Source organism: Marmota marmota, unplaced genomic scaffold (genome assembly GCF_001458135.2).
Source record: "Marmota marmota marmota unplaced genomic scaffold, marMar, whole genome shotgun sequence".
In the NCBI taxonomy this organism is placed as follows: Eukaryota; Metazoa; Chordata; class Mammalia; order Rodentia; family Sciuridae; genus Marmota; species Marmota marmota.
The window spans coordinates 3,993,247-4,006,942 of NW_026000138.1; the positions used below are offsets into that span (position 1 = coordinate 3,993,247).

The 13,696-nt window shown below is 40.2% G+C and overlaps 1 protein-coding gene across 24 annotated transcripts in view; it reads right to left on the minus strand.

The window, feature by feature from the left end:
- The window catches only part of Atxn2 (ataxin 2), a 107,430-nt gene that overhangs the window by 21,858 nt on the left and 71,876 nt on the right, over positions 1–13,696 (minus strand). For 9 of the 24 annotated variants that reach the window (XM_015502514.2, XM_048785606.1, XM_048785604.1 and 6 more), the window contains 4 exons: positions 10,491–10,544; positions 5,220–5,365; positions 4,249–4,476; positions 1,249–2,129 (listed from right to left, as the gene is read on the minus strand). In XM_015502514.2, coding sequence (XP_015358000.1) covers positions 1,710–2,129; positions 4,249–4,476; positions 5,220–5,365; positions 10,491–10,544 — 848 coding nt within the window. In that variant the 3' untranslated portion in view covers positions 1,249–1,709. Of the gene's footprint in view, positions 1–219; positions 359–492; positions 1,123–1,248; positions 2,130–4,248; positions 4,477–5,219; positions 5,366–10,490; positions 10,545–13,696 lie in introns of those variants that run through there. The other 15 variants (XM_015502515.2, XM_048785611.1, XM_015502517.2 and 12 more) reach the window with 5 other exon arrangements.

Below are 13,696 nucleotides of genomic sequence, written 5' to 3' on the forward strand. Positions count from 1 at the left end.
TATTTTTGCAGACAGGGTCTAAGTTGCCCGGGCTGGCTTCAAATTTCTGATCCTCCTGCCTCAGCCTCCCAAGTTTCTGGGACTATAGGTAGGCACTATCATGCTTGATTTTATTGCAGTTTTTCGTCTCCTGCCCTCTACTGGTAAAACAGATGTCTAAATTGGAACAGCTTCTGACTAATACATTTTGTTTTTGGAGATATGAAAAAGAAAGCTTACAGAATCGGCGCCAGCTTGAGGCTGTGGACTTTCAGTGCTGCCCAACTCTGGCCAGCCTTCCTCCTTCTGAAGCCGACTGCTAATCCACCAAAGAGAATATCTCAGTCTTGTCATTTTCTAGAGATACCTTGAACCAGAACTAAAGGTGAAGAAGAAAAGTCATTCATAGCCACGACCTTCCAGGAAGTTAAAGTAGCAAGCAGCCCACCTGCCTCGATAGCCAGTCTCCTACAGTACACGAAGTAGCTTAGACAAACACACACTAACTTGATATCAGTTTTTAAAACTTTTTTTATTTTTTAATTTTTTTTAAGTTTTTATTTTATATTATCTACAAAGTAAAAGTTTTTCCCTTAACTTAAAAGTTGAATCACTGTAGACAGTGATCACCTCATCAAACTTGATTTATAAATAATAATCCGTCAGTTTGACGGTAAGAGTTTACTGAACCTTTGTCAAGTTTAGTAAAAGGGTGTTCCAAGTCTTGATTTTTTTTTTTTTTCCTTTTTTAGCAGTAATAGCAGCAAGAATCACTCTTGTTACTTCTTTTGCTAGCTGATGTGTTCATGACTTTTTTGAGGGCCATTAAAAAATAAATAACTTCCAGTTTTGGCAAGCAGAGCTGGGGTACTTGCGGGACTTGGAAACAGCATATGGAATTATGGAACAGCCCACAAGTTCCTAAATGCCTCTACTCGGTCCAAATATCTTCCACTGCAAGTGAACTGTTAGCATTCCTATTGGATGTTACAAGAAATCAACATATATTTTTTTAAAAACAAAATAAATGAAATTCTAGTTTTCTGTGCTTCCAGTTGGTAGAAGCAGAAGAAGGGAGGAGGGAATTTGGCCTTTCGGTTCCTCCAGGGCAGCCTTACAACTGCTGTTGGTGGTGGGCTTGTACTGTAAGAAAGAAAAGTGAATATTTAAACAGAACACTGGCAACACTGAATATTAGCCTAGTGCCTCTGCAGCACTATCCTGTGAACTATCCTTGTACTAACTGAATAGGACTCAGAATTTATTCACTTGCCCCCTCCCATCTGTACCAAGGTGGGAGGGATAGGGGGTGGGTGGTGGGTGGGTAGAAACAAACCAGTCAGACGTAAAACCACTTCAGATAAAACTCCCAGAAGACCTGCTGCGCAGAGGCAGGAGAAAAGGCCTTAATGTACCCCTCCCCAAATCTTAACCAAGCACAGTATTGCTTTCAGAGTGACAGGTGAGACTGAAATATCGCCATGGCAGCCATCCAGCTCCAGAGCACAATCGCGGGTATCCTCCCCGGCCGGGTCGTAGGCTGGCGCTGCTGCTACACTCAAACCACTCCGCACACAGCACTTGCTCATCAGTGGTCTCCACGCTACAATCAAACTCTGCCATGGTAATAACCCCCCACATGTCAGCCTGTTGGGACTCAGGAAGGAACACACTGCCCTGTCCAGCCTATCATAGCAAGGAAGGCCAACTGAGTCCTAGGCATGCGTCAGCTATCCGGAATGCTGCTGCTGCTGCTTCTCATCAAGCCAAATCCTGTATACCATCAGAACACACACAGACTCGGCTCCTGGAAGCCTCAGACCCTGACCTTGACTGATCATCACAGTCCCTCCTGTGCACACTAAGACGGGTCTTGCTATTCTTGAGTACGGGGCTAGAAGCGCTGGCCCTGCCTGCCATTCAACCTGTGCGAGCAGAATGCTTGGGGTGCCCCGGCGGCCCCTGCACACACACGCCTCACCTGAAGGGTGCGTCATATAGGGGAAATGCGCTGTTGTCGAGACTGGAATGGGCTGTAGTGCACTTTGAGCGAGGGCGGCCTGGGGACCGCCGGGTGGCTGTGTCGTCATTAGCATCATTGGCGCATGGGCAGTTGGATGAGAAGGAACCATTCCTGACTGTACATGAGCCTGAAACAGAGAGCTCTTTTACGCATACAGGCAACATCTCCGGCTTAAACAACATGTCAACTGTTCCTCTCACTGGTCTGGGACACTCAGGAAAGGACAAGGGTGGGCCTCAGGGCCCCCCTTTTTTTTCCTCCTCTGGGGACAATCCCTGGTTCACCTTTTGATATATCCTGCAGGGCTGAGGGAGTAGGCACCATGTAAGCCTGAGTAAATGCCAGGGCTGCAATGACCTGATTGCCAGTGTTTTTCATCACTGAATCTGTGTGGGGGGCAAGGTCTTCACAAAAGAGCAGGCCTGACCTGAGCAAGGGCAGCTTCCTCAACTTACTATTACATGAGACACAATGGTGCTTCAGAATCAGGCTTCCTTGTGAGGCCTGAAGTCATTTTACAGAGAGCATTCCTTTCAAACAGGAAAGCAGATTGCTACCTGATAAGCAGGACTGTCAGATGCCATCATAGGGGTTATCCTAGCCCTCTACTCGTGTGGCCCGCCCCCTCTGCTGTGGCCTGTTCATCAGGCAGGGAGAAGGAATTCTTGGGCTCTCTTTATTTTCTAAAAGGTATGCTGATGGAGCGGGAGGAGGAGGAGGAGGCGGCGGCGGCGGCTGCAGGTAATGGCTCCAGTGCTATGGGAAGGAGTCATCTGAAGCTATCTGGGCCAGTCCAGTGTCTCTGTACCAAGTGATAGCAAGTTCAAGTTGGAAAGGAGATTTTAGCCCAAATAGCCGGACCCCAGCTCTGCAAGGGGTTAGCAGGGCCAGGAAGAGCCCTCGTTTCCTGCCTCACAGACTCCACGCTGTTCTAGACCATAATCTTCAAATGAAATGCATTTTATGCAAATGCAAATTAACTCACATTCAAATAGGCCCATGGCATATTTGGGCTTCACTGCATTAACCTTTTTATACTCTTTCTGCACAAAAGCAACAAGTAAGGTTTTCTGGAACCCCAACTTATATTTGAATTCACATACTTATTTAGCCACCATCTTCTGCTAGGCACCTACAAGACCCCAGTTCTCATGAAGCTGATTCCACCAAAGCACTCTGACCCACACTGAACAAACCGCTCCCTCCCCATTAGCAGGAACAAATAAATTGCAGTGTACTACACTACAGAACCTGAACTCTACAGGGTGAGGAAGTCAACTCTCCTGCACTGTGGACCACTGGTTACAAGGTACATTCTGAGAGAGCTCCAACTGTGTCCAAACTCTAGCCCACACCTTGCCAGAGCCTCACTGGCACACTATTTGACAGGAAATGGAATTCAGTGAGATAGGGTCTCGCTAAGCCCACCTAAGAGAGTTTTGTTATAAACTAACAGCAAAGACACCTAATACAGCCAGGTCACCCTCAACAGCTCCAGGGAGGGCCTTCCAGGACAGCACTAGAGCCCAACTTCAGTGCAGTTCCTTCTCCTCATTACAATCCAACTTGGCACAGGCCTGCACTGGACCTCTGTCAGCAGCTGATGCAGACGGCAACCACACCTTTCAACCTTTGGAAGCTTATACTGGAGGTGCTCCAAAATGCTTCCAGGGCACCTGGGTGTTTCCAACTTCTACTTACACTGCACCAAAGTACAAGGCCAAGCTCTCTCAAGAAGTACAACACATGGTCGAAACAGATGGAGGGATAACCAGGAAAAACAACTGGAAAGACTTCTGATTAGCATTCAAGCTGACTCAGCTGAGAATCTGTGAAGGCCTTCCAACCCTGCCAGGCTTCTGTGTGTATGTGTGGAGGGGTGTGTATATATATGCACACACACACACACGTATATATAGGAGTGAAGCTAAAGAGACGTAGCAAAGCAGACACAGGGAGGAAAGGACTGGGTACATTCCAGAGTCAAAGAAAGATACTTTTAAGGTCTCAGCTGGGAAACGTTAAGGGACTGACCAGTAAGTAAGCAACTTCACTGATCCCGTTACAAAATCACACCAACATTTAACTGAGGGCCAGATCACGTGTACTGAGCAGGGAAAGGAGACAGGCAAATGGCACCACACACAGGGTTTCCTAGCTTTGAGAGCATCTGGCTCTTTGCTGCTTATTTGAGCACCACTACACCCTACTCCGTCTTCACAGGAAGTAGGCTAATGCTGGATTACCTGAGGTACATGGGCCATGTGGGGTGGATTGGTATATGCCGGCTGAACGTGAGAAGGATGGATTGTAAAGACGGTCTGTTGTGCTGTTGGGAAACTATTCTGTGGCGACTGCGTATTGGAGGCAGGTGTCATGGAAGGTGGGGTTGGTGCGAGCCCCGCGTGGTAAATGGCTGACTGCTGCTGTGGACTGGCCAGATGGAGAGCCTGGGCGGCCTGGTGCTGATGGTGCTGCAAAGCAATGGGGAAAACGTGAGATTAAGGGCCATACAAACAGTGCTTTGCACCTGAAAATGGGCTCTCCTAGGCACACGTGATATGAGAGCACAGCAAAGTCCAGGGGCAGAACAGTGAGGATGGGTGGTGCTTCCTGCCCAGAGACATTCCTAAAGCCTGACTCTCAGACTGGGAGTTACAAGTCCCCAATCAAGCAGAGGGAACTGACAGATTCTCTCTGTCAAAGAGACTCCTAACTACCTGCATTCATAAATATGACTAAAGAAGCTAATAAGGGAAAAATTTCATCACATAAACTTTAGGATTGAAGTAAAGTCCCAAGCAAATATGAATTTATGATAAATTATGAACTTCACATGAAATTAGATTTTTCAAAGCTTATCTAATCACCTTAGTTTCATCATATACCTTAAATCTCCTTTTTATATTTTTTAAAAATATATTTTAGTTGTAGTTGGACACAATACCTTAATTTTATTTATTTATTTTTGTGGTGCTGAGGCTTGAACCCAAGGCCTCACACGTGCTAGGTGAGCGCTCTACTGCTGAGCCACAACCCCAACCCTTAAATCTCCCTTTTTAACCCCCACCCCGACTCCATAGGTGAGTAGCTGAATGCTGGTGGCTGTACTGTGTGTTCTGAGCCTGTGGTGACTTGCACCTTGCCTGACTCTGAAGACAGTGCTCAGTAGCCAGAACAAGGAGGCAGCTCCATGCAGGCCCAAGTTTTTCCTTACCTGAACAGGACTGGGTGCAGGATGACTTCCACCATGTTGGCTTTGTTGCTGTCCAGTGGGGGTAGCTGAAGGCTGAGGATGTGGAGTATGTGGGTGCAGGGTAGTGTTAGGGTGCGCATACTGCTGAGCAAGGGAGCCCGTGGAAACTAAAGTGAAAGAAAAAGGACCGTGTCCAACGGACATGTTCAATGACTGTCACTGCTCCTCGTATACTTATCAACTGAGATTTCTTGACATTATAATGCCTAACATATGCTGTTCACAATCTCTATAGCCATTTGAAATAAATTTAAAGTTTTGCTTAACAATCAGACTAGCATCTGATTTGTACACATTAAAATCTGGCTAGTTTGAATTTACTCCTAAAAATAGTCACTAGTTTTCTGCAGACGCGACTTAAAAGCCTAGGCAGGAACAATTCAAGCAATTAAACTCATGGTCGTGAAGTTACAGATTCACACTCACTTTCTTGCTAAAGGCCATCATCTGGCTAACCTCACCATGCTACTGCCCTGGAGTTGGCACAATGTTCTGTGGGCACACACTGTAATAGGGCTGGGAGAGGAGATGTGTCAGGTATGTGGCAAGGTCAAGGCTCTACTATCGAGGCCAATTCACAGGAGTCACTCCTCCACTCAGTTTGTTCCCTAAGGTTCTACTAAGAATCTCCCACCTCTGCTTTATAAAACAAGATGAAACTATGTAAAAAACGATAGACTTATTTAAGTTAAAATGTGATCATTAAAGATAAGAACCCACAAACCAATTCTTCATGAATCTCAGCATGGGCTCTACCTTGGTACAAAACAGGGAAATCAGGTACAATGATTGTCTATGACTTCCTAAACTGGCAACTAGAGAATCAAAGCCCAGTAAGATGTCCACTGCTTCTACTAACTCTGAAGAGTACCCGAATACAAATTTAACCTTCCTGCAGCAGTGCAGAGAGAACAGAATACTCTCAAGCCACAGCTCTAGCAGCACCTAACTCCCAGCCCTCTCCCAAGAAAAATGAATCCTTCTATCCCTCAGAAGTCAAGTCTGCACACAGAAATGATGCCAAAGTTGTTCCACACGTTCTTCATGTAATGTGTTAGCAAACACAGACACATTGCGGGGTTGATGGGGGAAAAGCAAGCACACTTTAGGGATCAAGTACCCAATGTTGCCAAGAGTCACAGCAGGGACAACTCTGGATGTGCTCCATGTCAATGGTATGCAGAGAGTTAGGTACATGTAGCAGTCTTATAATGTTTGATGTCTAAAGTTGAGGGTCACCAACACTTCAGACCAAATAGTTTCCCTTCCAACTGCATATGTGTCTCTTAGAAGACGGATGGGAAAGGCAAATTGCACTGCTGGGATCACTTGTGCATATCCTGCCATGCCACCACTGGGTGGGTATTCTTTAATATCCAGTTGAGACTGAACAAAGCAATTCTGTATAGATCCTGGGAAAAACTTCCAGACTGTAAGAGTCAACGTACAGTAGAACAGTTAAACAAGAAAACTGTGGTAACACATTGTTTGTTTTTGTTTTTGCTTTGGGTACTGGGGATTGAACTCAGTCAGGGGCACTTTGCCACTAAGCTACATCCCTACCGCTTTTGAGACAGAGTTTCACGGAGTTGCTGAGGCTGGTCTTGAATTTGTAATCCTCCTGCCCTGGCCTCCTGAGTGTGCAAGACAATGAGTTTGATCTCCAGCACTACAAAAATAAACTCTGAACCAGGCAGTGGTGTACACCACAATCCCAGTTAGGGAAGCTTCAGAAGCTTAGGCAGAGGATCACAAGTTCAAGGTAGCCACCACAACTTAACAACACTCAGTCTCAAAATAAAAAAATGCAAAGGGCTAGGGATGTAGCTCAGTGGTATAGGGACCTGGGCTCAATCTCTAGTACTGCCAAAAAAAGAAAACAAATTCCAGCCAAGTGCTATATTATTTTTATACATAAAATACAGTCATCACAAAGAGAATAATTGTGCCTCCCCATTCTCATAATTAAATTATTCATCAACTGGAAAAATGTAAAAATTCTGAAATTATTTGGAAAGAAAATGATATAATATTTTTACTATGCATTCATTCACTTATTTTTGTAGTGTGGGGATTGAGCCCAGGGCCTCATGCATGCTAAATGAGTACATTTTTTATCACTGAGCTATATTCCCAGACTCATTTACTTTCTTAAAAGTGGGGAGTTTGCTGGGGCTGAGGTTGTGGCTCAGAGGTACAGTGCTTGCCTTGCACATGTAAGGCACTGGATTTGATCCTCAGCACCACATAAAATAAATAAAAATGTAAAGCAAAGGTACTGTGTCCATGTTCAACTAAAAAAAAAAAAAAAAGAAGAAGTTGGGAGTTTGCTATGCTGCCCAGACTATCCCTGAACTCCTGGGCTCAAGTGATCTATCCTCTTGCCTGGGGCTCTCAAGTAGCTGGGACTACAGGATACTGAAACCATGCCCTTTTACTATTCATATTTTTAAAATTATACATAAATTTACCAATATTCTCAGGCTGTACAGTGGAGTATTCTAATCCATAGCTAATTTGCATGCATAGCACAAATACTACAAGGAACCAAAGCAAGTAAATCTACATGGGCTTTGTTTAAAGCAACAAAACCCATTCTCTCCCTACCTAAATACTAGCAAGCTACAGGCATTATCTAAGGAGATGAAATATATCCATTATAAACTACAAATAAATTTTCAAAGAGGTCTTGTTAGAAATATTTTTCTTTGTTCATCTTTGAACTCAAAAGACCCCATAGCAAGGAATTCTTTCAGAAAAATGAGTAACTAGGAAAAAATGTGAAACTTACATTTTAATTCAATAATAATAACAAAATTATGGTTTGGTTCTTTAAAAGGCCAGTTACAAGGGGGGAAGGAGATAAACTGAAGAGATAGGAAAAACACAGTTAAAAGAAGAGGGATAGATAAGGTAAAGAAACTGAGATAGGATAAACAAGGGAAAAAAAGCAGAATTAGGGAAAAGAAGAAATGAAGAACAAAGGGTTCTAGCTCAGTGTATTATTTAACTGCTTTTGTTACACCTGCTAATTTGGATGGGGGTGGCATAGGAGTTGGTTTTACCAGGGATTGAACTCGGGGGCACTCAACCATAGAGCCACATCCCCAGCCCTATTTTAGAGACAGGGTCTCACTGAGTTGCTTAGTGCCTTGCCATTGTTGAAGCTGGCTTTGAACTTGTGATCTTCCTGCCTTAGCCTCCAGAGCTGGTGGAATTACAGGTGTGTGCCACTGCACCAGGCAACACCTGCTGTTTAAGATTCCAGGGAAGTTAAAAATTATTTTTTCAAATTGAAATTTAGCTATTAATTAGTTAAACTTCTATTTATAAAAACTTCAGTAGCCTTCACGGAATCTTCTGGATTGTGTCCAGATAGTCGAAGAACTATTGCTTCTTTGGGCTAGACTTGGTTCATAACTTTCCCATTCAACATGTTCCTTGGCATAAATATTTAAAATTCTAAATATGCTATTGGTTAAATTCTTGTAATATTAACCACATTCCAAAAACAACCATGATCCCTTGAAACAAATTCAGTCCATAAAAGTGTGTTCAATTTGTAACTAGGTTTTATCATTTTGACCTTGGATGTACAAGTTATGACAGATCACCAGCACTTCAAAACTTTAAAAATGAAACAAAACAAAGGATTCCAAATTTAAAATTTGATGTAAATTCAGAAAAATGGATGTGAACAAAAACTGAAAATGCTTGAGGGGAATAAAAGGCAATTTGACCAAACTATGACAAAATGGCTCAGAATGGAGAAGATTAATTAGCAAATTAAATTATAAGTAGCAGCTTAATGGTTAGTTTGTTTAAAAAAGAACTTCCATTCCCTTTTAGGGGAAGTTGCACTAAGGCAATTAATGCTTAGGTGTGATGATCAAGGACCTTTTAGCTACTTACCAGGAAAATTACTCCGGACTACTAACAGAGACAGTAAGATGGTGAGGATAACTACATTTGAGACCTCAACTTGAGTATGCAATAAAATTAATCACTGGCACTACCTTTTATACACTATAATCACAGACATATTTTCCTTTTAATAGTATATACATACAGCAAGACTCCTTTTTAAAGAGCATCTATTAAAGGATTAAATTTGTTAACATTTCCTAGCACCAAATAAATACTTCTTTGATCAACTTATTTTTGGATACCAAGTCATGGCACAATTAATGAAAATTTAAGGTCAGAATGCTTTTGAAATGCTAAGTCTGGCATTTACTAGGGTCAGACATTGAGTCATTCCAAAATAATTCAAAATGTATTCCCTAACATAAGAATGTTAATCCTTATATCCTCTAGAATATGGTATTTCACTCAAAGGACATACTTTAATGGCATACATTTCTCAAAAATTTTTATTAATTAGTACCCTCCCTATTCAAATACCCAAGTCCCATGACCTGCCTTATTATAAAAAAGTTGTCCTACAAATAGTGGAAAACCCACCTCACAAGTTCATTTCTGAAAGAGAGCCCTGCCAGACTTTCTTCACGCAGGAGCCACTGCTTCCCTTTGCACTGTGGGAGAGGAGACCTGAGCACAAGAGGCACCCACTGCAAGATCTTGGTTTCCTTTTGAGTGAAGCTCCAGACACACATGAATGTATCTGCTACCTGAATATTTTAAACCTCCAGTCATACAAAGATTCAAAGGACTGAAATGCTTCTCCCCTCGTTTTTCATCAACCCTATACAATTCTAAACTTTGGTAAGGGGCACAGGACATGACTTAGTGCCTAGTATGCATGAGGCTTTGGGTTTAGTCTCCAGGATCTCAAAACACACACATACAAAAAAAAAAAAAAAACATTACCCTGGTAAGAATAAATTTCTTTATAAGGATACTAAGAAATGACAAACAAAAACCAAGGGTTTTAAGTTTTATATACAAAGCTTGTACCTTGGTATTTAAAAAGAAAAACCACTATCCAGAAGTTTGCTTGAACAAGGAAAATATTAGGCATTTCCCAAACAGTAACATGTTTGCTTGGTATGCAAAAATTTCTCAAACGACTCAATTTTTCATTAACTCCAGCTCTCTTAAGCTGGGTCATATTTCCTTTTTCAAAACTCTGAATTATTTATAGATATCATACTTTTAATGATTTTGTCTAGCACAAGGAAAATAATGTTCAACAAGTCTGCTCCCTTAACATGTATTCTTTAAAAAGTGTTTTACTGTACAATTAAAATTAGTATAAAAAACCCAACTCACTGGCAAAGTAGAAAGAAGGGCTTGTCTCCTTGTTGTATGGTAATTTGGGGCATGCTGAATTTGGGAAATAGAAAGGTAAATTAGCCTTTTAAGGTGTGCATTTTACTAAATTTCTGGAAAGGTTAACACAGTTAGTAATCTTTTTGTATTCATGCACAATTCATTTTTATTTTATAAGAAATGAGAGCACTTTTTGACACTGCTACAGAATTTTAAAAGTGGATTGAACCGGAAGACACTTTTCTTCTGTACTGAGATGTCAAGTTCCACATGCTGACTTGCTTCAATGAAAGGAATAAAATGATTATCTGATATAAAACCATTATCTGATGAAAAGAGCATGGCATCTCTCTGAACAACCTTGATATAAATAAAATACCCAAATAAAACAATATTTGGCAAATTCAAAAGAGACACAATTTTGTAAAATAATAGAAATGTCATTATAGGCATCTGGTAGTGGATTCAAAAATTTAGAAATGACACAAACATGAAAATGTTATTATTTCTCATTAAAATATGTCCATATAAAGGGTGTGCTATGTCTGCATGTGTCTAAGTACATCTGAAAGGATGAATATCCAAAATAACAAATAGTTGTCAGGCAGAAGGATAATAGTATTTTTATTTATTTTTGTTAACTCTGTGTGTGTGTGCGCTCGTGTGTGCGTATATATGTATTTTTTAACTTATCTGCATAAAACTACCAAAACAAACCAAAAGATTAAAGCTTTACTGTTACTGTTTCTGAAAGGTAAAGCCAGTGGTTTTATAAGCCAAACTGAGATGAATTAGAAGATTGGATGGGAGGAAACTCCTGAGGAGGGTAGAGGCAATGATCAAAGACTAAAGTCAAAGAGATGAGGGGTGTAACAAAAGTCCTTAATGAGATAGCTAGAAAGCATACAAGTTTGGGCTGGGGTTGTGGCTCAGTGGCATAGCACTCACTGGCATGTGTGAGGCCTGGGTTTGATTCTCAGCATCACATATAAAGAAAATAAATAAAGGTACTGTGTCCATCTACAACTAAATACACACACACACACACACACACACACACACATATATAAAAGCACAAGGTCAATGTTTTAGAATGTATTCATCTCCTAAGAATTTAAGTATTCAGTAATGTTAGCATATTTATAATAAATATATCAAAATTTAAAAACATCCTACAGTCAATTCATGATCAGCTATATTCTCAAAGCCTTTTGCTTTGACTATAACCATTAGTGAACAAAAAGATGATAAAAAATTGTCACCAACATCTGAGTGCATAGTCTTATGATTGCAATGAAAAAAAATTTAAATCTATATAGGACATAGCTTAAAAATAAAAATAATTCAGATAATTTAGTTCCTTCAGAAATATAAAATACTGTTCAGGGAGAGAAGTACAAAATTAGCTTTTCTATGAAACAATATTGTTTTAGTTTAAAGCCACGTACTTAAAACTGTTCATTTTTTTTTTTTTTTTTTTAAGAGAGAGAGAGAGAGAGAGAGAATTTAATATTTATTTTTTAGTTCTGGGCGGACACAACATCTTTGTTTGTATGTGGTGCTGAGGATTGAACCCGGGCCGCACGCATGCCAGGCAAGCGCGCTACCGCTTGAGCCATATCCCCAGCCCTTAAAACTGTTCATATTTGGCAAAATTAGGCTTTAAAGGATCTAAAATAATTCAAATAAATTACTGACAATGTACTGAAGAACTGCTTTAGCAGATTAACTTATGGGGCTTCTGAATGAAAAAACAAAATAATTAATTTTCTAGTGTTCTTTTTAAGACTTGGAAGTACCCAACAAAGAACTAGTTTAACTAGAAACAATCATACGAAAACATAGCCTTGCCACTACTGTCTCCTCATAGCAGGAATCAATTAAATACAACCTGCATAAATTATAAATAATAGTTCAGATTTGGCTGAGCAATCTTCTCCTGCCCTGAAAGAACTAGCTTTGATAACTACTTCATTTCAGCTTCCACTAGAAGTTACCTCTAGTGGTTTTGTTTTTGGCAATATTTCCTACTTAACCATACTTGAATGAACTTCTGGGTACAAGATCAATTGCTTTTCCAAGGGAAATGTTCTTGGATGGTAGTTATAAAAACCATTAATGCCTCAAATACAGTATTTACCATACAGACTACTTCAAGTCAATGAACATCCATCCAAAGATGAAGTTTATCTTGGCAAGGAGTCAACACATTGGAAAGATTCTGTTCAACATCATAGCACTATCAAAATGTCTCCAAAGTGTGGGTACAAAAGTAGCTGTTCTCTAAAAGCAATGGGAATTTTGGCTCAAAATTTCAGATCTTGGGGCTGGGGTTGTGGCTTAGTGGTAGAGCGCTCACCTAGTATGAATGAAGAATTGGGTTCGATCCTCAGCACCACATAAATGTAAAATAAAGATACTGTGTCTACCTAAAACTTAAGAATAAATATTTTTTAAAAAATCAGATCTTATTCTAAGGGGAATATGACAGAAAATAAGAGGAAAGAATTTTTTTTTCTCTACTTGTTATGGTATGTTCATCAGAAATGTACAATCATAATGAACTTTTTACCTAAGCCTTTAGCAAATTGGAAAATTGCTTAAATGTATACAAATGTGAATTAAAACCAGCATGATAAATCAACAATGACTTTTCATACATGTATTTAGCCCTGGTTAAAACAAACACAAGTCAAATGACAGGAGACCACAACCAAAATAACAAAATCAGTCTATCACTATATCTTTCAAATAAATTAGGCTTCTGAAAACAAATGTTTTCCACAATATAATGATTACATAGTTTTTTATTTAAAATTCCTAATCCACAATAAAAATCTTCCAGTGATGTTGTAGGAAATTTAAGACCAGACTTATGTGTTTGATAGAAGTAAATGCCCAACTCCACGTTGAAGGAGCAAGCCTCCAGAAGGAAGCAAACACTTGGCTCATTAGTCTACACAATAGCATGACTGTCATTTCTTTTAAAAAAGGATGAAAGAGAAGGTATGAAAAGCCAGTGTATCTCAAGAAGACGGTGTTTGCCAGAAATCTCTAAATTCAATTTTGCTTAGACTTATCCATTCAAGATATCAAAGTTTTTTAAAAAAGTTCACATTCTTGGGCATTCACAAATTTTAAATATGTTTAAAAATAAAAAATAAAATCTCACATAGTTGTACGTAATAAATCTAAGTTAATTTTCT